This window comes from Cygnus atratus, chromosome 1 (assembly GCF_013377495.2).
Source record: "Cygnus atratus isolate AKBS03 ecotype Queensland, Australia chromosome 1, CAtr_DNAZoo_HiC_assembly, whole genome shotgun sequence".
Lineage (NCBI taxonomy): Eukaryota > Metazoa > Chordata > Aves > Anseriformes > Anatidae > Cygnus > Cygnus atratus.
The window spans coordinates 152,923,982-152,948,623 of NC_066362.1; the positions used below are offsets into that span (position 1 = coordinate 152,923,982).

General features: G+C 38.9%; 1 protein-coding gene across 4 annotated transcripts in view; it reads left to right on the forward strand.

Annotated features, from left to right (window-relative positions):
- STK24 (serine/threonine kinase 24) overlaps positions 1-24,642 on the forward strand; it is a 53,987-nt gene that overhangs the window by 21,609 nt on the left and 7,736 nt on the right. For 2 of the 4 annotated variants that reach the window (XM_050713207.1, XM_035557031.2), the window contains exons 3-9: positions 14,439-14,495; positions 17,532-17,640; positions 17,755-17,912; positions 19,752-19,937; positions 20,888-21,033; positions 23,614-23,737; positions 24,158-24,226. In XM_050713207.1, coding sequence (XP_050569164.1) covers positions 14,439-14,495; positions 17,532-17,640; positions 17,755-17,912; positions 19,752-19,937; positions 20,888-21,033; positions 23,614-23,737; positions 24,158-24,226 — 849 coding nt within the window. Of the gene's footprint in view, positions 1-2,983; positions 2,999-3,365; positions 3,503-14,438; positions 14,496-17,531; positions 17,641-17,754; positions 17,913-19,751; positions 19,938-20,887; positions 21,034-23,613; positions 23,738-24,157; positions 24,227-24,642 lie in introns of those variants that run through there. The other 2 variants (XM_050713211.1, XM_050713208.1) reach the window with 2 other exon arrangements.

A 24,642-nucleotide genomic window follows, 5' to 3' on the forward strand; every position in this document is an offset into this window, starting at 1 on the left:
ACATTATGGCGTGTTACGGAACAAGTTAATAAACATACTAAAATGCTTGAATGTATAGCTTCCAGAAACTGTTATTTGAAAAGTTGGTTAGCAACTCAGAAATAACGAAACTCAGAAATACTGAACTTCTAAAGGAAAGTTCCACAGTGAATAAATAGGTTTGTGCTGTGTTAATTCTGATGAAAAGAACTGTGATCTTTTAGGAACCGGTGTTTTCAACTAAGTTCTTAAGGTTTGTTTCTCTTTTTATTTTTTTCCCACTTTTTTCACTATACTAAGAAATTCTTAAGCTACTATGTAAAAACAGTTGGGGAAAAAAGGGTCATTTGGAGATTCTGAGGCTTTTTCCTGCTCTTCCTTCTTTAACAGCTCCTTGAAACAGCAGTTTGTACGAAGGAAAAGAAAATGTGGGGAGGAAGGCAAAATGGAAATGAGGGGTGTGAATAGAAGGTGGTTTTAGCAGTAATTAGAGGCCAAAGGAAGTGTTGTTTAAGAGAGAAAGTGGAAATTACGTGTTTTACAGGGATTGGAGAAATGAGCTTGGCAGAAGTGTGGGTTGAAGATCCTGGCCAGTTTTAGGGCTGGTAAATAAACTTCATCAGTAGTTAAGGGTTTGGAAAAAGGATTGGCCTATGAATATCCTGCAAAAGGAACAGTGGGGTTTAGTAATAACATGAATGCATGAGTGAAAAGGAAAAGAGAAGTAAAGACTTAGTCTGCAGAGCAAGAATGCAAAAGATCCAGAGAGTTGTATACACTAGTAGTAGAAAGGATTAAACTGATGGGTGGATTGATATTTCTGCAAAGGAGAAGAAAACTTGAGTTGTACCTTTCATTTGGAATTTAGTTTGACGTAGTGGTAAAGAGGAAAAAGATGGAAGCATTAGAAAAATTGTTTTTTGGGCAATGGAGGTGAAAGGGTTCCTGTGCCTCATTTTTTCTCTTGGAAGTTTGTTTCTGGTCTAGAGCAAGTAGTAATTTGTAAAAGCTGAGTGTAACTGATAGCAGCTATTGCAGTGAAAGAGGTCCAAGATACTTATGTGCAAGTAGGGTGGCATTTTGGTGGATTTTTTTTAAAACTAATTCTTTTTATTCATTGGATGCAAAGTTCACTTGATAGTTTTGCTTTTGTTATGATGAAGTTTGCCTGGAGGAATGAACTCTGTAAACTAATGTTGACATACTTTTGCTTTCAATTCCTTATTTTGGGACTTTGTAGAGTATTAATAATCATTTGGTGGTCTTCTCAGTAAAATTCAGCTCCATATAAATTATGATTTGATTATGGATTTCATTTTTATCCAGTAGAGGTAAACAAAAGAAATGTTGGGGTTATCACAGAACCACATCACTCACTCACTGATCTTTGGGAAAAATCTGCCATAGATTGGAGTTAATTCTTTCCCATTAAGTATGGACTGGGTAGGCATGGTTATGAAGTATTTTTTTGCCTGGTGGACAGGGAGGAAGGGAATGACTGTTGTCAGCCACACTAGGGGATAAAAAAGCTTAACTGTTCAAAGTGTAATGGGTGTAAGAGACATGCTTTTTCATCTGCCACCCCCATTTTTGAAGAGAAAAGAGGAAAACTGGCTGTAGATCAGTGGGAAATGGAAGAGTATGGTCTCCTGTACACGTGCTGTTCATAGAACCACAGAATGGCTTGGGTTGGAAGGGACCTTAAAGACCACCCAGTTCCAACCCCCCTGCCATGGGCAGGGACACCTCCCACCAGACCAGGCTGCCCAAAGCCCCATCCAGCCTGGCCTTGAACACCTCCAGGGATGGGGCATCCACAGCTTCTCTGGGCAGCCTGTGCCAGTGCCTCACCACCGAGTAAAGAATTTCTTCCCAACATCTAATCTAAACCTCCCCTCTTTTAGTTTAAAACCATTCCCCCTTGTCCTATCACTATCTGCCTGCGTAAAAAGTTGCCCTTCGTCTTTTTATACGCCCCCATTAAGTATTGAAAGTCTGCAGTGGCATCTCTCCAGAGCCTTCCCTTCTCCAGGCTGAACACCCCCAGCTCTCTCAGCCTTTTTTTCACAGGAGAGGTGCTCCAGCCCTCTGGTCAACTTCGTGGCCCCCCTCTGGACCCGCTCTAACAGCCCCACGTCCTCCTTGTGCTGGGGCCCCAGCCCTGGACGCAGCACTCCAGGCGGGGCCTGACCAGGGCAGAGCAGAGGGGCACGATCCCCTCCCTCCCCTGCTGGCCACCCCTCTGGTGGTGCAGCCCAGGACGCAGTTGGCCTGCTGGGCTGCAGGCACACGCTGCTGGCTCGTGTGGAGCTTTTTGTCCACCAGCACCCCCAAGTCCTTCTCCGCAGGGCTGCTCTCAGTGACTTCTTCTCCCAGGCTGTGCTCAGCTCTGGGATTGCGCAGTGTTCCATAGAAGTGGTTACCCACTGCTTTAGAAAGTGAAATGTGTGCAGTTCTGTACTTGTATAAGTTTTTTGTGCTTATTAGCTAGGAACTGGTTTTGCAGCCACCGCAAGAATTGTGTGTCTGTTTGCTTTTCCTATAACATAGTTTGGGTTTGGTACGAACTAAGATTGCCCATTAGCTTGGAGCTTTGGGAAATCATGTGCTTAGTGTGACAAGCCCAGGCTTGTGACAGCTGGGCTGTAAGGATTCTTTTCTGTGATGGAAGGGCATGTCCCCAGGAAACACGCCAGGGAGCCTGAGAATATGGACACTGTTAGGGATGACTCAGGCTAAGGGAAACAAGGAGCTCGTGGCTCTAGCATGTTGGGATGCTAACACAAGTCTGCTAAATCTAAATGTTGAGCAAAAGGAATCTTTTATCAGTGCGACAGAACTTTCATTGTTGCTTTTTTTTTTTTTTTCCCTCTAGCAAGTGGCTCTGCAAGCTCTGTTAAACTAGCGTACAGCAAAAAGAATGCATTTCGGGATCAATTGTATACTGCTGTGGTAACTGCGAGAGATCATGGTTGAAGAGTGACTGCTGCATTAGGTTGTAGGATGCATTGACTAGTCCGTATGTCTAGAAATGACAATTCTCTTTTCCTTGAGATCTGAACAAGGCAGGAATTTCAGTGTGTTGGAAAATGATTCCAAAGGCAAATAGCATTTTTTATGCATATATACATACATATACTGTCCACTGAGGGTACTGTTCTGCTTAGTCTGAAAAATCATACTGCGTGTGTTTTTCGTGGAGTACACAGTGTCCAATCTGGAATGAACAATTCTTCTTTCTCCTTAGTCTCTGTTCTGCGTTGGCTACCTGGCAGATGCATTTATTTTTTTTTTCCTTTGTGGTTGAACGTTAGATGGCTGACAAACCTTGATTAAAGGACATAAATGCGCCACATGCAAAACCACAATGATTTCTTTGATTGCAGGGACCTTTTGGCCAGCTTGCATAAGGACTTGTGTTTAGAAGAGAACCTTTGGGCTCATCTGTATCTCCCTCCCCTCAAAGGGATGGCAGCCCGAGGACAGCTAGCATTCATCCTGACGCCAAGAGACTTCAAAGGAGGTAAGCGCCTCAGAAATGCTCCCCAGACAAAATACGCTCATCAGCCCTGCACCCCAGCGTGGTAATATTCTTCAGTACAGCATTACCATCTCCTAAAGGTTTTTGTTCATCACTCCTTCATGGAAATCTTTTGAGAACTCCCTGAGGCCTCATCAGCTGGTTGCAGCCCCATTAAGATTCGTGAAGATACACATCTCTGTCAGTAACCCTTGTCCATTTGTGCCCTCAGTGTAGGGCAAAAAGACACTTTATACTTCCTGGGTTTGTACTCAGACGTATGCTCCCCTCCATCCCTTGTTTTGTCTTCCATATTTTGGATGAGATTCAAAACTTGAGCTTTTCTCAATTCACGATCCTTAAAGATAAAGTTGGGGGGAGGAGGGGGGATGAACACCAGATGCTTGCTCCACACAGTTTTAAAAGAAAAATACTTTTTTTTTTTTAATGGATCTCCAAATGATTAATTTCATACCCAGATATTTCCACCTAATTCTTTATGTGTTTAGACTTCTAGAGAGCTTTACCTGAAGAAAGTTCTGTAGAAACAAAATGCTGCATTTCATTCTTCTATGAAATAGATCTTTTGGATTTTTTTTTCTGTCAGAGATGCCACCTAAATATAGCACAGCTGTCTTTATGTCTTTTTAAATCTGTATACAATTCTAAATGCCTGTAGAATTATTTAGTAGGAAGATGAATTGAAAATGAACAGTTGTTTATCTTGGAATCAGAAATGTAAACACAATAATCCCATGTTAGCTGTTAGCTTTTTTATTTATTTTTATTTTTTATAAGAGCAAACTTTTCAGGGGTGACTTCTGCTCCACACCCCATCAGATCATTCATAGGAAAGCTGAGCTATAGATCTTGCTTTTCTTGTTCTTATTCCAGTAAACGTTATGTGAAACCCACTAACCCTCTAGCAATGTGGCTGGAAACATGAGGAGGAACTTTCTTGCCAATTTATTTTTTTTCTTATGAGAATATTTGTGAGTAGAGTAGACCATTAGTAAAAATGAATTGTGTGTTTGCTGAGCAGATTTTGTCTAAGGGTGTGGATTTGGAGAGCATAGTTGACATTCAGCCCTTTAAAGATGTATCTGTTCCTAATGTCCTGTATGACTGCAGGTACCCTGTGTAACAACGTTTGTCTTGTTTTCCTTTTTATGATTTGGGTATTTTTTTTTTGGCTGTTAGTCTGACTTCTTTAAGCCTAGGCAAGAGCTTTCTGACTATGTAGAGTACTTCTAATAATTGCTACCTAGCTGGTTTTCTCATTGGGCTGTACTGTATAAATACAAAGGTTTGTAGGTTGTACCTTAAATATGTTAAGGTCATCCTATAAAATAATAACCCATCTAATTCTCTTCCAAAGATATGTAAGTGTAGATTTACCTATGGATTTTATGAAGAACTTGCAGCTCCTCCAGACGTAAACTGTTTATATGTCCTGGCAAAGTTGATAGATTAAATTAGCTTGGTTTTTGTTTATGTTCAACAATTGTTTGCTGTTTTTTTTTTTTTTCCAAATGCCGAGATCTTCTGTTGCAGTAATCAGCTTTCATAGTTTCACTGGAAAAAATTGTTTTGTAATCTTCTACCTTTCATATGTAAATATACTGGTCAACCGTCGGATTTTTTTTCTTAATATGTAGTCTTTCCACAATGTGTTACTTCTTCGCCCCTTCCGGTATTCAAAGAGGCAAAATATTCAAATATATATATATATATATATAAATCAAATTGAATGAATGAAACTTTCACAACTGCTTTGTTTTTCCTTTTTCCTTTTTTTTTTTTTTTTTCTTCTGGGAGTTATTCTAGCACTTTCTTTTTCTTAGCAAGGTATTACTGAAAGTGCAGAAATGAGCGGTACCACACTGAAGCTAGTGTAAATCTTAGCAAGTTCATTCTGTTCCTGTAAGACAAGCTAAAGAGAATCACAAATATATTTTTATTAATGGGTTACCCTCTCCTGGGAGTGGATGAGAAGGAAACAAAGGCATTTTTTATTTTCTTTGTTTGAGTAACTTTCTAAAGTCAGTGGAAGATGTTGCTTTATTTTTTTTTAGGGGTAAGAATTGCTACACTGCTTTTTAGTTGTTGTTGGATATTCATTATATTAAAATGAGAGACCTAGCTATATGTGGGAGGTGTTATGTTATTTGGAGGCTCTGGAATTCATGAAATACTTAAATCCCTTTCAAAGGCAAATCTAGTTATTCTTTTGTCTTTGTATTTTTTACTGGAGGAAACTGATGTTCAGAGCAATGCTTTTTTTTCCTCTTTGGAGCCTGTCAATTGATAATAACATTTAGTCATTCGTGTAAGAAGAAGAATAAACTTTATCTGTGGTCTTCAGTAGTATACCAGATTATCTACTAAAGCACGACCAGATTTTTGCTTCAGCTTTCTTGATGAATAAATATCTTCATCTGTATTTCATAACATCTGCCTTTGGTCTTATAATTCAAAACCCTGAAGTGGGGAATACTAATTTCCAAGATTAGAGATGGACACTGCGCCTGTTTCGTGTTTCAATTGGTGTTCAGTTTCTTCACCTTTCTGAGAACACTGGACAGTCCTTGAAGACACTGTTCTAAGGCATGGACCATCAGTTGTGACAGGATCATGAGGAGAAAAGGGGAGGGAGAGGACAGTTTATCCAGAGAGTGTCTTTGGTGGCTAAGGCAATCTGTGTGACTTTAGTCTTGTTCTCTCATGAAATAGTGACTTTTGTTCTTCAAAGCCAACTTTCTCTTTTTTTTTTTTTTTTTTATGCCATGTGATTTTCAGGTTCTTCAGGTATCAGCATCTTCATATAGATGGTGGTTTTTGGTTGTTTTTTCTCTTATTTTTTTAATGGAATCTGATGTTGTAAACAAATAACATCCCTCTTGATAAAATGATACACCAATCTGTACAAGCTTGTATTGTAGTAGGTGGAAATAGATGGAAGAATATTAGCAGATGAATAACTTGTCAAGGGAAATTTTTAGCGAAGGATTCAGTGAATGATGAAACTCAATAAGCTTGTTAGGAGGTTTTGGAATGATAGTGGAATTCCTTATTCCTCGTAATAAGGCTAGAGAGCTTTTTGCTTATCAGATATGCAAGAAAAACAGCAGTACTTACTGAGATTGTGTTTAAGAACAAACTATACTGTCTTCGAAAGGTGGTGTGAATAGGCGATGAAAGATTTTTATCTGGTTTTGTCTCCTGTGAAGACAGTTCCAAAAGCTTGTAAAAATGTTATAGCCCTTCTTGATAGCTGTTGTACAGCCACGGGAGCTAGATGTGGAATGGTAGAATCGATTCGTCCATTTGTAGGGGGGAGAGCTTGATTATTTACTACTTAAACTTAACTGAATTGGGTGCCCATGGTATTCACCTTTTGGAGAAGCTGCAGTGTAAATAACTTTCTTTTGTGATCAGTGAATTCTATCCTTTGTCACATCCCTTTTATCTGTCAAAGAAGTTATTAAATGACATTGAGCAATCTAACTGGCATGTGGAAGTGCCGTTTGAAGTTTAACAGTGCGTTCCTTACCTTCTCTGTCCAAGGATCGTGTTCTGGAAAGAATGGCATGAAAGCAAATGGTGCGTTTTGCACTGTTAACATATGGTAACACCGGACCTAGTTCTGATTAGGTCTGAATTGAACCAGTAATATATATAGGTAATATTTATAACTAGTCTAGATATGACAGGAATTGAGGCTGTGAGGTGGAACTGTATGTATTTGTTGCCAAAACCATGCATTTGCTGAATAGCGTTGATATCTTTATGTATGTGCTGATAAATAACTCACTTTTTGACAGACGGTACCTGTTCTAGCACTCATCTGTGGATCTAGAAATTGAACAGTCATCTAACAACAAGAAAGATTGCAAATCCTGATGAGTTTCAAGGATCTAATGGTGATACTTCATGTTATAGGTGCCTCCTCTCTAACAGTCTAGAAGAATAATTTTCTTGTATGTATATTCTTTTTTTCTAAAAGTTGTATGCTCTTGAGGAAAGGCATGTAAAATATTTTGGAGGTCTTGATACTTCTTGATAGATGTTTACAGATTTGAGAGGATGGCAAAATTTATTGTTGTTTGTGAAATGGTTTTAGCTTGTCTAAGAGAAGCAAGTGCCACAATTAGGTAAATACCATTTCCTGTTAGTGTATCAATGCATCATTTATGGCATCCTATTTTTTTTTCTATTGATCGGTACCTTATCTCTGCGTATAAACTCACAGATGTCCATTTGAGTTAACACGGTAATGAGGATTCGTATGGCAGAGTGTGCCCGTTTTTCATCCTGTATAACAAGGCAGGGACTGCTACTGTGACCTGATGTTCAAAGGGGATGGTGAATGAGTAACAAGATGCCTGAAGTTGAACTTGATGAATGTGAGGAAATAGGATGTATTTGTTTGGTTAATCATCTCTTCCTCTTTTTATGAAGAGTGTTGGAGTGCCAGGTCTTTTCAGATTCATTTTAGACGGGTGGTTTTTGTACTTCTGTCTGTTTGGTGCACAACTTGTTTTGGGGCTGGGGGACAGTGAGAGCGCATCTTTGGCATTATGTGATTGTGCCACCTGGTGGTATAGTTGAGCATGGGCTTCAGATGCATAGTTAAAAACACAAGTGTGAAGTGTCTGTAAAATCCTTCTTTCCTTCCAAAACAAGGAGTTGGAGGACAAGTTAGATTAAAATAGGTGCATAAAGTGAGATCCATGATGACTGATCATGTTTTTTAAGTCGTGCATCTAAGAAATAGTATTTCTGTTTGGTATAGCTGTCAGACTGACCCTGGTGTTTATAAATGAGAAGTTAGCAAAAGACAAATCTCCATGAAAAGTGGTAACAACCTGTAGCAGGAATGCAACGTAGAGAAGCTATCCTGTTGTATAGGTTGTGTATGTCAAGGTGCTTTTAATCTGGTTTCTTATGCTGGAGAATCAGTATGAAAATTAACACTAAATTTATACCATTATTGAAATATAAGTCTATCTCTCTGGCCCTTATGACTTCAGCATGTATATGAGTTAAACTGTTTTTCATTAAACAAAATATCATGCATCACATTGTGCTATGCATACCAGTTCTGTAACTAGTTTGTTTTTCCCAGATTAATTGAGGTTCTCTTCAGGGTATTTTGATACCTTCTGTCTTTTGATACTGTAGGTTTTTCTACTAATCCAATGATAGTAAAGCTTTTAGTATGTAGATCAATTTAATGTAGTTCTTATTTTGATTAGCAGATGTGTATTTCTATCATATAGGTAACTTGTAGTTTGTGATTCCTTTTGACTTGTAATGACTGACATGTTAAAATGTTTGCAAATACAGATTCTGAGTGGAATTTGCAGATCATTTGTCTCCAAAACAAACCAAGCCTTCAGTAAAAATATTTTATATTTATTTATTAAATACCCTTTATTCTGCTGCTAATTATGTACCACGAATTTAAGGTGGGAAATATTCTTACAATAGGTGGGAGGATTTTGTTTCACTTAAAAACAGACGGGCTCACGGTTGTGCAACTGTTTTCAAACTGCGTTAATTGACTTCCTTGTTCTAAGACTTCTGTCTAAATTCTGAAGTGCTGTACAGGTCAGCTGGTCCTTCACGTTCTTCTGGTCCTTCTTGTTCATGACGCTGTATTATCTTATACTCTGCAACCCCTCTTTACCTCTAGAAAGGTGATTTAGATACATTTTCATCGTTACATACTTTGGTTTGGTTGCTTTAGGTTGTGGTGTTTTTATCCAGCTGCGCAGCTGAGTTCCACCACAACTGGTCTCTCACTCCCCCTCCTCAAAGGGAAGGGGGGGAGAAAATGCGATGGAAAGGGCTCAAGGGTTGAGATAAGGATGTGGAGATCACTCGACAATTATTGTCACGGACAAAACAGACTCAGCAGAGGGAGGTTAATAAAATTTATTGCGTATTACTAACAAGCTAGAGAATTGAGAAACAAAGAAAACAAATGAAAACCACCTTCCCTCATCCACCCTCTCCTACTTCCTCCTCGTGAGCAGCACAGGGGAACAGGCAATGGGGGCTGCCATCAGTCCCCAACGCTTCGTCTCCGCAGCTCCCTCACGGTCCCTCTCTGCCCCTGCTCCACGCGGGGTCCCTCCCACGGGATGCCGTCCTTCCCGAACTGAGCCTGCGGGGGCTGCCCACAGGCAGCAGCTCTTCAAGAACTGCTCCCACACGGCTCCGTACCACGGGATCCATCCCCCAGGAGCAAACTGCTCCAGCACGGGTCCCCCACGGGTGGGCGGCAGCTCCCCCCAGACCCCTGCTCCTGCGTGGGCTCCTCTCCACGGGCTGCAGCTCCAGCCCGGGGCCTGCTCCTGCGTGGGCTCTCCATGGGCCGCAGCCTCCTCCAGGCCACATCCACCTGCTCCAGCGGGGGCTCCTCCACGGGGGGGCTGCAGCGTGGAGATCTGCTCCATGTGGGACCCATGGGCTGCAGGGGGACAGCCTGCTCCACCAGGGGCCTCTCCACAGGCCGCAGGGGAACTGCTGCTGCGTGCCTGGAGCACCTCCTGCCCTCCTGCTGCACTGCCCTTGGGGGCTGCAGGGATGCTTCTCTGATGTTTTCTCACCCCTGTCTCCCAGCTGCTGTTGCGCAGCAGTTCTTTCCCTTTCTCAACTCTGCTCTCCCAGAGGCCCAAGCAGTGTTGCTCACAGGCTCAGCTCTGGCCAGCGGTGTTTCCCTTGGAGCCGGCTGGAGCTGGCTCTGATCTGACATGGGGCGGCTGCTGGGCTCTGCTCACAAAGGCCATCCCTGTAGCCCCCCTTCTACCAAAACCTTACCATATAGACCCAGTACATAGGTGAATCTCTCCTGTTTAATATCACACCACAAAGAAACACACGTATACACACTAAAACACGCGTATTCCTGCTAAATACACAAACAAATACACAAAGCATCTCTGAAGCTAGTCTTCTTCATGTTTGTTGAAATGGTTTTATTAGCTTCATAATGACTTCTAAAGAAACATTTTAATCTTGATTACTTATTTCTGTATATTTCTTGTACACTCTGATTTCTGTTCTGCTTTGGAGACTAGAGTTTTTTTTGGTGGATAGCTGGGGGGGAGTGGATGGTCCTTGATTTTACATGTTACGAGAAGTTCTTTACTTGTTATAACTGCACTTATCTTAAAACTGTTTTCATGGTATATAAGTGAATTAATGGTGAATACTTCAGAAATAAAGCTGCTATTGTAAGGCTTTTGTGTGATTTTAGAGTTAGAAGTCCAACGGTAAGAAGAGCAACCTAGTTTGGAAAGGGTTCATAGAAACTCTGCATTTGTGAGAGAGCTTTTAGATTCCGAAACTGTTCCTTTGCCCAGTTTCATGGCATCAGAGAAAAAACCTCTTGTTCCTACGTTGAAAAAGGAAATGTACCGTGTGCCTTCAATTAATGTGCTCATCTAGAGAAATAGTAATCCTAAATTTGGCTTGATGACTCACCATGGCTCCACTGTTCTTGGAAGAAAAATCAATGCTATGTTGGGACTGATGCTTAAAAGAAGACAATTGGTCTTACTTCAGATCTTACAATTGAACACTTAATGGTCCTAGTCTGAGTATGTAAGTGTAGCTTCTTTTTGCAAATGCGAGTGATTTTGTGTAAATATGTAATTATTAGTCTAGGCTATAGAAGATTTAATGATTTTGGTGCTTTATTCGAAAGGAAAAATGGGGAATATGTGCTCAACAAAGAAAGAAGTACAGGCAAGAAAAATAATTTCAGCAGCTTTAAAAAGGAAAGCGACAGTAGGTTAGGGAATGTGAGGCATGCCAGAGATGCTTGTAAAGGAAGGGCAAGAGGAGGGAGGTTTGTTACTCTGGTGATGCCAAAGTGAGTTGACAGTGGTGCTCTACTTGTGTTTTGCTGTTGTTGCATGGCATAAAGTAAGTGTATACAAGTTACTGGCTCTAAAAATAAAATATGTATCAAGCAATTCGTTAAAACTGCTTCACCAAGAGCATTTAAAAATTTTTCTTGTTAAGCGGTGTGTGCAGATTTTAACTAAGAAGGCCAAAGACTTCCAGTAAGGGTTAGTTGAAGATGCTGCTAAGATTCACTACAACAGTAGTTACCTCTTTGCAGGTATTTTGCATGAATGATGAAAACTTGAAATAAATACTGTCTTTGAAATTGAGCAGTATTTCTGTGGCAAGGGGAAGGATGAACTATAGGGCCTTAAAGATCACTTTTAATCTGAGGCTACAAACGTAAAGGTGCCATAACTGTAATAGATAGCTACTGCTTAGCTTCACACTGGGATATTGATACAGTTATGTGTCCTAACAGCATTTCCACATTTTACTGAATTTTAGATTTGTTTTAAAACCTTAGTATTCCTGAGTTTACTGGATTCATGGTTACTATATTGTAAATTCAGACATATGACCCTAAGCAGTTGATGATGAAAGCTTTAGGAGAAAAGGCTGAGCAAACGAGGGAAAAAATGAAAAGATAAGTGATGATTTAAAAAAAAAAAAAAAAGACTATGACTTTTGTAATTTATTATTGTGTAATTTTATATTACACAATTGTGTACCTACACAATTAAACTTATGGTCTTTAATTATTTTTTTTAGTTATTTTATGCTACTTCTGGATTTCTAATTTGCAACTTGTTTTGAATAACTGTTTTCAAAGTTTTTTGATTCTGAGGCTGGGAAATTTAATATCTAGTTTTGTGAGAATTTCTCTGGGGAAATCGTTATATCTTAATTAAAGTTATTTCTCTAAACCCACAAGGTATTTGAGATAGAAAAAAGAAGATGCATCTCTTCTTGACTCCTTGTTTTTTTTTTTTCTTTTTTTGAGAGGATCAAGGGGTTCATTTGCCCTGCCTTTTTCTTTTCTACCCAGGCATTTGCATTGAAATAACAGGTAGTGAGTTATACAGCTGACACGTTTGTACTCAAGTTACTATTTGCAGACACATAAAATTGGAATACTTAGGGCATTTCATGCTGCTTTAGAAAAACAGTTTTGAGATGGAAGCAGGTGAGGTTTTTCATATGTAGAAAAATGTAAAATATACGTGATAATTTTGATTGTGCTGAGGAAGTCTTCTGAATGTGAAGTGACAGCAAGACACCTCTCAGAAGCATGCTTGTTCTGGAACTGTTAGAACCCAGAACATTTAAGGCAAAATCTGAGAAACTCTTAGCAGCAAAGTATATATTTCAGAATTGTTAAGGGATTCTTTCAAGATAAGCAGTAATTCTTGGAATGTCTGTGGTGTCTGCAAAATTAAGCCTTATCCAGATGCTATGTATAGATAAGATAGATTGTATTTTAAAAATTACTTTTTTCCCTAAAAAAAAAAAAAAGTTTTGGTTCTTTTAAAGTGTTTTTTAACAAGATTGTATGTTTGTCAAATACCATTGACTCCTGAAGAACAAGTATCTAAATTTAATTGGATCTCTGTGTTAAAAATAGTGGGTGATGAAGGAACTAACCCAAGATCTTACCTAACAATGGTACAGTGTGTGAAACTGGAGGTAGGTGGGGAGGGCTGTGTGCTGTTACCTACAGGAGATATGTTACTGTAAGGTGGATGGATTTGATGCTTCTCTTTGAGTGCCCGAGAATAAAATACTGCAAACAGCAGAGAGAAGTGACTGGATCCAGTCTCTTTCACAGTGTATTGTATATATTGTATTAAACACTCCTGTAATATGTATCAAATCTTTCCTTGAGAATATAGTAGCTTGATTTTTTTCTTTAGCTTTTATTTTACTATCTAAAGCTAACAAATGGCAGTAGTTATCTTAAATAATTCTTATTCTGTATCTTACTAGTTTGCTTCATCTTTCTTGAACATAGTTGTCCAAAATTCTGTACCCTATATTAGATACATGAACATTAGTGGAGAAAATTTACCTGTATTCTTCCTTAGGTCAGAGACAGATAAGTTGTGGATTACCTTTCAAGAAGCTGAAACAATGCAGAGATGCTAAGAGTAAATTTTAAATGAAATTCGACCTAGACAGGAGTCAGGTTATTCAAGAAAATATTTGCAGTATCTGTACGAATAAAGATAATCAATAAAATCAAGACATTTTATACTAAGGAAGGGAGATCTACTGTATGTGTTTATTTGGTATTTTGAATGTTTATAATCAGAATTTTTAAATGTATGAGTTTATAGTCCTCCGCTTTCACTGAGTGTCCCGTCTCTTTCATGCCTCAGCAAATACTTTTCAAAATATACTCAGGAGGGTGATAAGAACAAGTAGGTGGGTGGCTCCTGCAGGTTAATAGATAAGTGAACTCAGAGCTTCAGAGTATTTTTCCAGTCTTGGTTCTAGTCTTTCTTGTTTCCTAGTTCTGAAGCTTTGACCATTGGATTAGACACTGAAGATGTTCTTTATATTTTCAGCATAAAGGCAAGAGGTGTCCTGCTACATGACTGTTTGGCAGGAATTAAAGAGAAATCTCTTCTTGCCTGGTTACAATCCGTATTATAGTAGTATTAGCATAAGGGACAAAGGAGGTACCATGAAATGAACTTGAGTTTGATGTTAAAGAGTATGCATCAGTTATTTAGAAGCAATCAGCTTCCAGTGTCTGCACTCTTACCTACTGGTAAATGTGAAGTAGCTTTTCTCCTGTCGATTTAGATGAACAGAATTTTTATTTTATTTTTTTTGAGCACACATAGTTGCATAAATAGTTTGTGGCAGACTAAATTAATTTCACATCAGATGGAACTAAAAATATCACATCTTAAAGAATAATCCAAAGGTGTTTTAGAGGAACGGCTAAACATTTACAGTAATTTAAAAGAGTAGATTCTTCAGGAAAAAGAATGGAATGATTCCCATTATAACTTAATGATAACTGATTTTTAAAAACTTAACGTGTTTTCTGTTGTTGTTTTTTGTTTTGCAGGATACAAAGTTATGGATAATAATGGAATATCTGGGTGGAGGCTCTGCTCTTGATCTAGTAAGTAAATTTTATATGATTTTTGTTACTTTACCTCACATACTTAATTTTCGTTTGCTATAATTTTGGAAACGGTAGTGGTATCATTTGTGTGTGATACTCTTTTTTTGTAATAATAGCAGAAAATTATGGTCTTACAAGTAGTGTAATTATGACTTTCTAAGTTGGAAGGTAGCATAACCAGATGCTTAAACAAAACATTTTGTTTTAATTTGGATATTCCAGTAAAGGAGAAAAAAATGCTTGTCAATGCCAGGAAAATATTATTTTCCATGAGGCATGACTGATTATTTATAGAGATGGTAGGGAACTAAGCAACCTAATATTGGAAGCAGGATATAAACATTTTCGAATGCTGATCTTCAGTCAACCGGAGAACACTAAAGGCTGAAAACAGAATTTTCTGTCTCGTAATTCTCCTAACACAATTCTCCCTGGTTGTGTTAAGAAAGAAGAGAAAAAAAGCACAACCTTATAAATTGCAAATTTAGTGAACCGTATCCGTTCCATTTCTCTTCTCCTTCAAAGAGTGCTGTATCTAAACCTCCAAGGAGATCTGCTTACCAAAGAATGGTTATAGAGATAGTTCAATATGTTTGAAAGACTAGATTAATTGCACCAGGTAAATTGACAAAATAATTGCCCAATTTTGAATCATAATTCAAAAGGTTCAATGTAGATTACATTTTCCTGGACTGGATGCTGGCAATTCACTTCAGCCATCTAAAAGATAAAAAATCACATGCAGTATTGTATTTTTATTGTGGATTTTGAAAATAATACTATAAAAATGAGAATGCATGTTTTGAGTACATGCAAAGTATCATACCAACTGAGACTGACTGTCTGCAGCACAGTTTGTTGTTCTCACCTGGGGCAACTAATAAATGCTTGAAGAAAGAGTAGAAGTATAAATGCCTGTGTGGCAGTCTGCTGCTGACATCCTGAGAATGAGAGGAGAGGCTGGTAAACGCAGACTTCTTGCAGTTGAGCTGCTATACTTCAATTGGGATTACCTTTTTGAACCCATTTATACCTTTAGTTTCCATATCCTCTAAGAAGGAATTCTGTCGTTATGTAGAAATATATAATGTTCCTAATAAAAATATGCTAGAAAAGAAGTTTGTTTGTTGTTCTGATAGTTTTGTTCTGACAGAAAAGCATTTTGAATTCATGTCCTGCTGCATGTTTTCCTAGCTCTAACACGTACGTTATGGTTCTCAGCTGGAATCCAGCACGAGAATTGGCACACTTTATCTTGCTTCTACACAAAGCAAGGCTGCATGGGGACCTCAAATTCCGTGGTTGAAGTGTATGCATGACTTACTAGCCTGGTGCCTTCTGTGCTTGAATACACAGGCTATTTTCAAAGTCACACCTTGCAAGAGAAAGTGCGCTTAAAGCAATTACACGTACGTTGGCTCTCAATTTTAATAGGCTTGTGGTGAAGGTAGAGGCACCAGTATTCTAAGTCACAGCCTGTTTGCACAACTTTCTGCTCATTTGCGTAAGCTAACATCTGACAGAAGAGTTCCCACTGTTAGATGTAATGTGTCATGGTCGCCAAGTCTTGACCTGGCATTTGCAGCCTAGCAAAGCCTTGAGAATGTCTTTTGGGCTTCAGGGAGTGGCAGCAGCACGTATATGCCTATTTGTTGCTCTCATAAGAACAGAATGTTAGTTTTACTGAGATAATATCAATGCTGAGATGAACAATTTATGAGGATGTTTTCAAAGCTAGAGAAAAGCAAAAAAAGGTTGAAAGCAAGGCTACAGAGATTAAAAACAAATAATACGTTGTCGGGATTACCTGAAATCTTACCTCTTTTCCTGCTTACTAGGTGAGGATTTATGATGGATGTAGTATTTTATTTTTATCCGAAATGTTTTTCAGTGGCAGTTCTTGTGGGGTAGCCTAGAATACTGGAGTAGAATCATAGGATATCCTGAGTTGGAAGGGACCCACGAGGGTCATCGAGTGCAACTCCTGGCTCCACACAGGACCAGCCAAAAATCAGACCATGTGTCTGAGAGCATTGTCCAAACACATTAACTCCATCAGGCTCGGTGCTGTGACCTCTGCCCTGGGGCGCCTGTCCCAGTGCCCGACCACCCTCTGGGCGCGGAACCTTTTCCTAACACCCAGCCTGACCCTCCCCTGTCCCAGCTCCGTGCCGTTCCCTCAGGTCCTGTCGCTGTCCCCAGAGAGCAGAGATAGACATGTCCTGCTCTGCACCCCTTCTTGAGAGTATTTCCAATATTGTTCTCCAGGTCTGTGTTCCTCTCAAAATGCCCTTACTGGTTAGGAAGCCTGTTTCAGGTAATGACCTTTCCTCTATCACTTTAAAGTTAGTGGCACACTCAGTTGCAGAATTCATCTCAGATGTAGAGAGCTGTGAGATATCCTCCCCCTGCTGTCTCTTCTCAGAATGAAATTACTCAGAACTGCTCATTCTAATGATTTGCAGACTTATGCCTTCAATTTTATGTGGTAAAAATAACTTTTTAAATAGACAGTGCTTTGTCAGCCTAGAGTTTTGAGTTGTGTTTTGGGGAGCTTCACAAAATCTCATCTAACATAGTAATGTTGGGTAAGATGGCTGATGTGGCACCTTAAATGCCTTTGTTTCCTTCTCAGGCTTTGAGATTCGGGTCCATATCGGGCCTGTAGACTTGCACATCCAAATTCATTGTAACCTTAAGAAGATTATAATGTAGATGCTTTTCAAAGACTGTGTATATCTATGACTTGACCACAAAGCATAACTTGATAACTTGAAATTCTGTCTTTATGGAGCATTTAACAAACTTTTAAAAGCATTGTAGATAACTTAAATATTTGTTCTTCACAAGACAACTTAGTTTAGAACTATGTATTTTCTTGAGGGTATTGTGGATTGTATCTCGTGTTACAAAGTTAGCAAACGGGAAGTTTTGAGGTGTGGCAGAAAGATTTCTTTCATGCTCACAGTTCTATTTCTGGTCTCTCCATTTCTCCTTTTATACACACACATAAATATTTCTTTTGTCTCCTAGTTAGAACCTGGCTCCCTTGATGAAACCCAGATTGCCACAATACTGAGGGAGATACTCAAAGGACTTGATTACTTACATTCAGAAAAGAAAATCCACAGAGATATTAAAGGTAAATTGTTTTTATTTGTATCATGATAGTTGAAATTAAGAGATGTGATTTTGCAAGAGTCTTCATTTATACTGCATGAGCTCTTCTAACACTATTTCCTCTTCCTTATTCTAGCGGCTAATGTATTGCTCTCTGAACAAGGAGAGGTAAAACTGGCAGATTTTGGAGTAGCAGGACAACTAACAGATACACAAATAAAGAGGAATACCTTTGTGGGAACACCATTTTGGATGGCACCTGAAGTCATAAAGCAATCTGCATATGATTCAAAGGTAAAAGACATTGGATTTTATTTTTCATTTTTTGTGGAGGAAGGTCATTAACAGTAGAGTTAGGGTTACAAATACGTGAGGGGAAAAAACCAAAGTGTTTGTGCACGCATAAACGTATATGAACTTGATTTTTGTACATAAACATACATGCTCCATCTGTGACTGAAAGTCTGGCAGAAGAAAATTACTGATTTATATAGCTTTAACGCATTTTTCTTGAGGAACCGAGATTCAGAAGGAAGTGGAAATAACAGCTCTCAGTTGCTAATAGAAAGAACCTTCTTCACAGGTGACATTTTTCTTTCATAACCAAGAAAAAGCTTTCCTACCAGAGGAAATGTACTCACAATTACACTCAGAATTGAGGAGAACTTATCTTAATAACAGCATTATCAGCTAAGTTGAACTCAAAGCTCATTTACATATGTAATCCTCTGCATTCAGTGTGAGATGGTGGTTCTGTGACATGGGCTAACAAGGCATCATTTCATAAATTCAATGGTATGCTAATTAACTCAGATTTTTTCCGTGTTGACTTACAAAATTAAGTAACTACACTCTTAATAATAGAATACTGTCTGAACAAGGAAGGAGTCTGTTTATAGTAATGCTATGTAGCTATCAGCCTGTAGTCCTGTGTGAGTTGGTCAGAGATAACCTGGGATATCAACAGAGCAGAGACAGAGTGGATTAGAGGGTCACATAATAAGGACAGTAGTGATAAATGAATTCTTTACTCTATCCAGTACCTGGAAATGGATCTTGAAAACCAAAACTTGAATGTACTTAATTGATACCTTGTCCTTGTTTGGAACAGAGATTTTTGGTAGCTCCTTGCTACCAAAGCCTTGCCACTTAAACCCAATATGCTATTTCACCAGAACGTAAAGTATTAGGATGCGTTACTTCGGGCAGATTTGACAATAGGGTTTGGAGCTAGGGAGACTACATTTCCTGGAAGGAATAGTCCATTTTGATGATGAAAATCAATGAAACAAATATATCTACCCTAAAACAAGAGTCTGCATGTTGTGACATCCAGTAAAAACGTGAATCCAACTCATCACTGAAATTAAATGGTACCGGATCTAGCATTGATCTCCGCAGCGTTATTTGACTTGTCCCTCTAACTTGTCAGTAAGCCTTTGGATTGGCATTTTGTATGAGCATGACTTTAGAGAGGTTTCATTTACAGCAGGCTTTCTTGGCCTACAAGACATGTCTTTCAGGAGGTTTACAAAGCAGATCTGGTAGAAAAACACTTTCCATGTCTCAGAAGCTACTTGGACCAAGTACTTAACTGGTTAAAATATTGGGGTGAAAAAATTGCATGGTATTGTTCTAGATTGTGTTTCACTAGTCTGTGAAAAGAATGATACATGAGGCAGTTTTAAACCCCAGGAAAATTATAATCTAATTTATTCAATTTCTTGTAGATGTCCTGGCAAATACTTATTGAATAAAAGTGTTTTCTGCATGTTATGACATCTTTATCACACTGTTGAGTCCTGCCTCATACATAAATAGTAAACTTGAATATAGTTGGCAAAGTGCTAGTTTATAACAACTCTACCATTATTTTAAAAAGATTTGTTAGTTACAACTGATTTTGAATGTTTAAAAGTTTTCAAACTCTTACTAGAACTGCTTTATGCTGTAGAGTAAAAACAACTGATGAACTCTGTCCTTTATTTTATGTGGTTAACCACATAATCAGACTATGTTAATAAGAACAATTTACGTATGAAGTGATTTACAGTAAAGTTTTAAAATCTACCTTTGCTAGCAACATTGTTTCCTCTTTCTCCAGCTTAATCTTAAAATGATTATTTCTTACAGGCAGATATCTGGTCATTAGGCATAACAGCTATAGAACTTGCGAAAGGAGAACCACCTCATTCAGAATTACATCCAATGAAGGTTTTGTTCCTCATTCCTAAGAACAATCCACCAACGTTGGAAGGAAACTTCAGTAAATCCCTCAAAGAATTTGTAGAGGCCTGCTTGAACAAGGACCCAAGCTTTGTGAGTTTCAGCTGTTTTTCAATATGTCATAAAGAACTTGACTGATTTATATGAATTCTCTATGGAAAAAAAAGTTTACAGGAGTTTAAAGGGGGAATCTTTATTAGTGACTTATAGGGAAAGATTAACTGGAAGTTGCAACTTGCCCTTTTAAGGTTCAGTTACTTTTTCCTTTACTGATAACAACAGTATTTATTTACCACTCTGTTTTTAAAAAATGAATGGACTGTAAGCTTACTTCATGCAGAAGTTACTCTTTCAAAATGGACAAAGCATTTTGAGATGCACAGGCAGAGTAGGACAGGTAAGGAAATAGCCCACCCACAGATAAACTTGATCAGATTTTATCAAAAGATTTATACATACATTTATATATATATATATATATGTATGTATGTATATATATTACAGATGGGATTCAGAATAAAGTTGAAAACTGAGAAATCATTGAACAAATAATTACAGTTTTTTAAGGAGGCAAACATACTTTTGCTGTGCCTAACCTTAATGCAGAAACTGGTTTAAAAGGGAGAGATTTTCATGTGAATATTTGTTTTTATATATGAAGTTTAAGAGCTAGGTTAGTAAAGCACTATGTAAACTCTTCAGAAAGCTTTAAAGTGGAGGCAACAGTTCTAATAACCGTAGGGATGTTGGAAAACTCTGCTGTGAGTGATAACCCCAGGCTCCACTACATTTGAACGTCAAAGGAAATTAATTTAATATATTGTTTTGGCACTTCTGTAAAGTTTTATCATAAGTCTCTACATAAGAAGTGTAATTCAGCATTTATGGAGTGGGGCAGCATATTCACCAGCATCTTAATTTTTGTTTGTATATACTGTATGTCTTTATAAATACTTATTTGCATCAAGATTGGCCTGGTTTTCTTAACCTTTTTATAGTGAGTCATTTTAACACTTTCAAATACTTTTTTTTTTTTTTTTTAGAGACCTACTGCAAAGGAACTCTTAAAACACAAATTTATTTTACGAAATGCAAAGAAAACTTCCTACCTGACCGAGCTTATTGATAGGCACAAGAGGTGGAAATCTGAACAAAGTCACGATGACTCCAGCTCTGATGACTCAGATACGTAAGTCTGACAAATTTGTAAAATATTCTTTGTAAATAAAGAGGCAAGTAGTTATTTCTAGCACATATATTCCTATGTTCTGTTATTTATTTACAGATTTTCAGGTTAGCAGCCTTGGTAAGCTAATGAAATCTTAATTTCAGTGTTGTAAGGGATTTTATGCAAATAACCACTGAAAATAATTGTCCTGGCCCATTCTTTACTACCTTCTCTTTTATGTAAGGTCTAGGGTCTTTTCTAGACAGAAGGCCAGCTGTGCTTCTGTCCTGTGAGCAAAAGTTAGGCCTCACCCTGCACAACCAGCTAGCAGTGTACCTGTGCACTGTGCTGTGCATGCATGTGGCCATGTAAGGAGAGGAGTTGTCTCCTTGGTGGCAGGTTGGCCTTCATTTTGGCTACCTGCAGTAAGCAAGCAGAAGCATATCCTTCTATGTAAGAGAGGGTTAGTGGTATAATGCTCCTATGATAATGGGGATTTGGAACCGAAATGCTTGCTGAGTGCTTATGACACAATTTAGCATAATATCTGAGTTTGTTTTCCCCTCTGCTTCCACAGCAGCCCTTGTATTAGACGTGATAAAAGGGTGAATTGATTTGACGTGCTGATCCAATGGAGTGCTAACTTTCCAAATCGATCAGCTCACCAGAGCTAATGCATAGATGGAAAGCAGATCTGCCTCTTTCCATGACAGACAGTTCTATGTGACTTCAGGCAGAGATGCTGAAGGATTTTCTTATGCTGATCATATGCTTTTTGGCTTGGTAGGGCACTATAAATACTTTTCATACAGTATCCACAAGATGCTATTCTAATTGGTGGTTTTCTTGCAGATCACTCTAATTCACAGCTCATAAAGAAATGAGCTTAGAGAAGGAGATTTATCATAGTGCAAAGTGAAATGTAACACTGTGACGGGTTTTTCTCAGCATAAATATTATTCTCCTTTCGAATTCCCGGGAGTTAAAGAAAAAAAACAGTTTACTACGCCATCCACAAAAAAACGTGGCAAAAGATTTATTTCTGGCAATATAATATGTTAAATCCATGCTGTGTCCCTACTTTTTTTAGCTGAATATTTTGAATCAGGAAGAAATCAGTCAGTTCATCCCCAACCTCAATTAGCAAGGCATCACAGAAGCATAGACTGGTTTGGGTTGGAAGGGACCCTAAAGATCACCCAGTTCCAGCCCCCCTTCCATGAGCAGGGATGCCACCTACCTGACCAGGCTGCCCAAAGCCCCATCCAGCCTGGCCTCGAACACCTCCAGTGATGGGGCATCCACAGCTTCTCTGGGCAGCCTGTGCCAGGGCCTCACCGCCCTCACAGTGAAGAATTTCCTCCTAACCTCTAATCAAATCTTCCCTCCTTTGGTTTAAAATCATTCCGCCTTGTCATATCACTATCTGCCTGTGTAAATAGTCACCCTTTGTCTTTTCTGTAAGCTTTGTGAAGAACTAAAAGGCTGCAATAAACTCTCCCCTGAGTCCTCTTATCTCCAGGCTGAACACCCCCAGCTCTCTCAGCCTTTTTTTCACAGGAGAGGTGCTCCAGCCCTCTGATCAACTTCGTGGCCCCCCTCTGGACCCGCTCTAACGGCCCCACGTCCTCCTTGTGCTGGGGCCCCAGCCCTGGACGCAGCACTCCAGGCGGGGCCTGACCAGGGCAGAGCAGAGGGGCACGATCCCCTCCCTCCCCTGCTGGCCACCCCTCTGGTGGTGCAGCCCAGGACGCAGTTGGCCTGCTGGGCTGCAGGCACACGCTGCTGGCTCGTGTGGAGCTTTTTGTCCACCAGCACCCCCAAGTCCTTCTCCGCAGGGCTGCTCTCAGTGAGTTCTTCTCCCAGGCTGTGCTCAGCTCTGGGATTGCCCCGACCCAGGTGCTGCACCTTTGTTGAACCTCCTGAGGTTCACTTGTGCCCACTTCTCAAGCTTGTCCAGGTCCCTTTGGATGGCATCCCTTCCTTCTGCTCTATTAACTCAGCTTGGTGTCATCTGGAAACTTGCTGAGGGTGCACTCGATCCCACTGCCTATGTCACTGATAAAGATACTAAACGGCACCGGTGCCAAGACAGACCCCAGAGGGACACCGCTCATCGCTGGCCTCCACCTGGACATAGAGACATTGGCCATGTGACCAGGTGTCCTGTGGGACTTCTACAACGATATTCTAAGCTATTGTCTTAGCTGTTTTTCTAGGAAAAAAAGTGGATTATTTCTTCTGTTTTTTTTCCATGTCTTCTGTTAGCTATTTGAGACACCACGCTAAAGCCAATTTCACATAGAAATAATACACTTCATGTTGTTTGTTTATGTAACTTGGAATGTTATTTTCAATCTTCTGATGTCTCTATTTCTTTTTGAAGTTAATTTAGCATTTAGTTAAGTATCGTAGTATTTTCTATTATAAAAGCTATTAATTTCCGCAAAAGATCAGTTGTATTACTTTTCACAATTGTCTTTATTTTCATTGGTTTGCACAATAGAATCCTGATTTTGGTCTTGAATGGAAGTTTTAAGTTGAAGGAACATGAACAATAATCCTTTTTTTTTTTTTTTTTTTTTTTTCCTTTCCTCACAGTGAACCAGATGGCCAGGCTTCAGGTGGGAGTGATTCAGGAGAGTGGATCTTTACAATAAGAGAAAAGGACCCCAAGAATCTAGAGAATGGAGCAGCCCAGCCTTTGGAGTTTCAAAGAAATAAGGTGCTCAAAGTGTTTATTGTATTGTAAAAGGAGATAATAGTTGCTTTAATAATTTAGTGGGGTGATTTAGTCTATTTTTTTATGACTCTGAAAGCATTTAAATTGTAAAACTTTTTGTAAATATCAGCATGCGTATGATTTGGTGAATGCTTGGTAGGATTTTTTTTTCTTCATAATTTTGAGTTTGCAGATATTTGAGTGCCAGAGCCTTAAACTTCAGTTCAGCCTCCATTCTCCGCAGTGCTTTGGAATAAAGCACCGTGTTGCAAGATGATTTACATATTCATATATACATAGAAACACATTTTTCATGAAGTGTGGCATGTTGGAACTATTTTTTTCCCCACTGATTAGAAACAGAATGCAATGAAGATGCTTCTTTTCAGAAATTAAATTGTTCCAAATTTTTTTTTTTCTAAGGAAAAGGACATCCCAAAGAGGCCTCTATCCCAATGCCTGTCTACAGTTATATCGCCTTTATTCGCAGAGGTGAGTTATTGCTTTAAAGCTTAAGCAATTCTGTGGTTTATATCTCTGAAAAAAAAAGGATGGAAGGGTTTCTACAAAGGTTTCTAGAACCGATTTAGAACTTACTATGTTAGTTTTACCTGTAGCTGTTGCTTTCATGTGGGTCAGTGAAGATCTTAGTTTAGCTTCCAACAGTGATACTTAAACGTAGCAACATCACCCATACTAAAGCAATAGCTTGCTTGCAAGCTAACAGCTGAAAACAATGAATATGAAAAATTGAAAGGTAAGTAAATATTTGGATTAGAGCGTTCGTATTTATTTATTTTTTATTTTGACACTGCTTTATCTCTTTACTATTTTATGTATCATTTTATCTGTTACAAAATTTAAGCTTTTCACTGTTCCAATATTTGGCTGCAGCCCAGCCCAGCAAG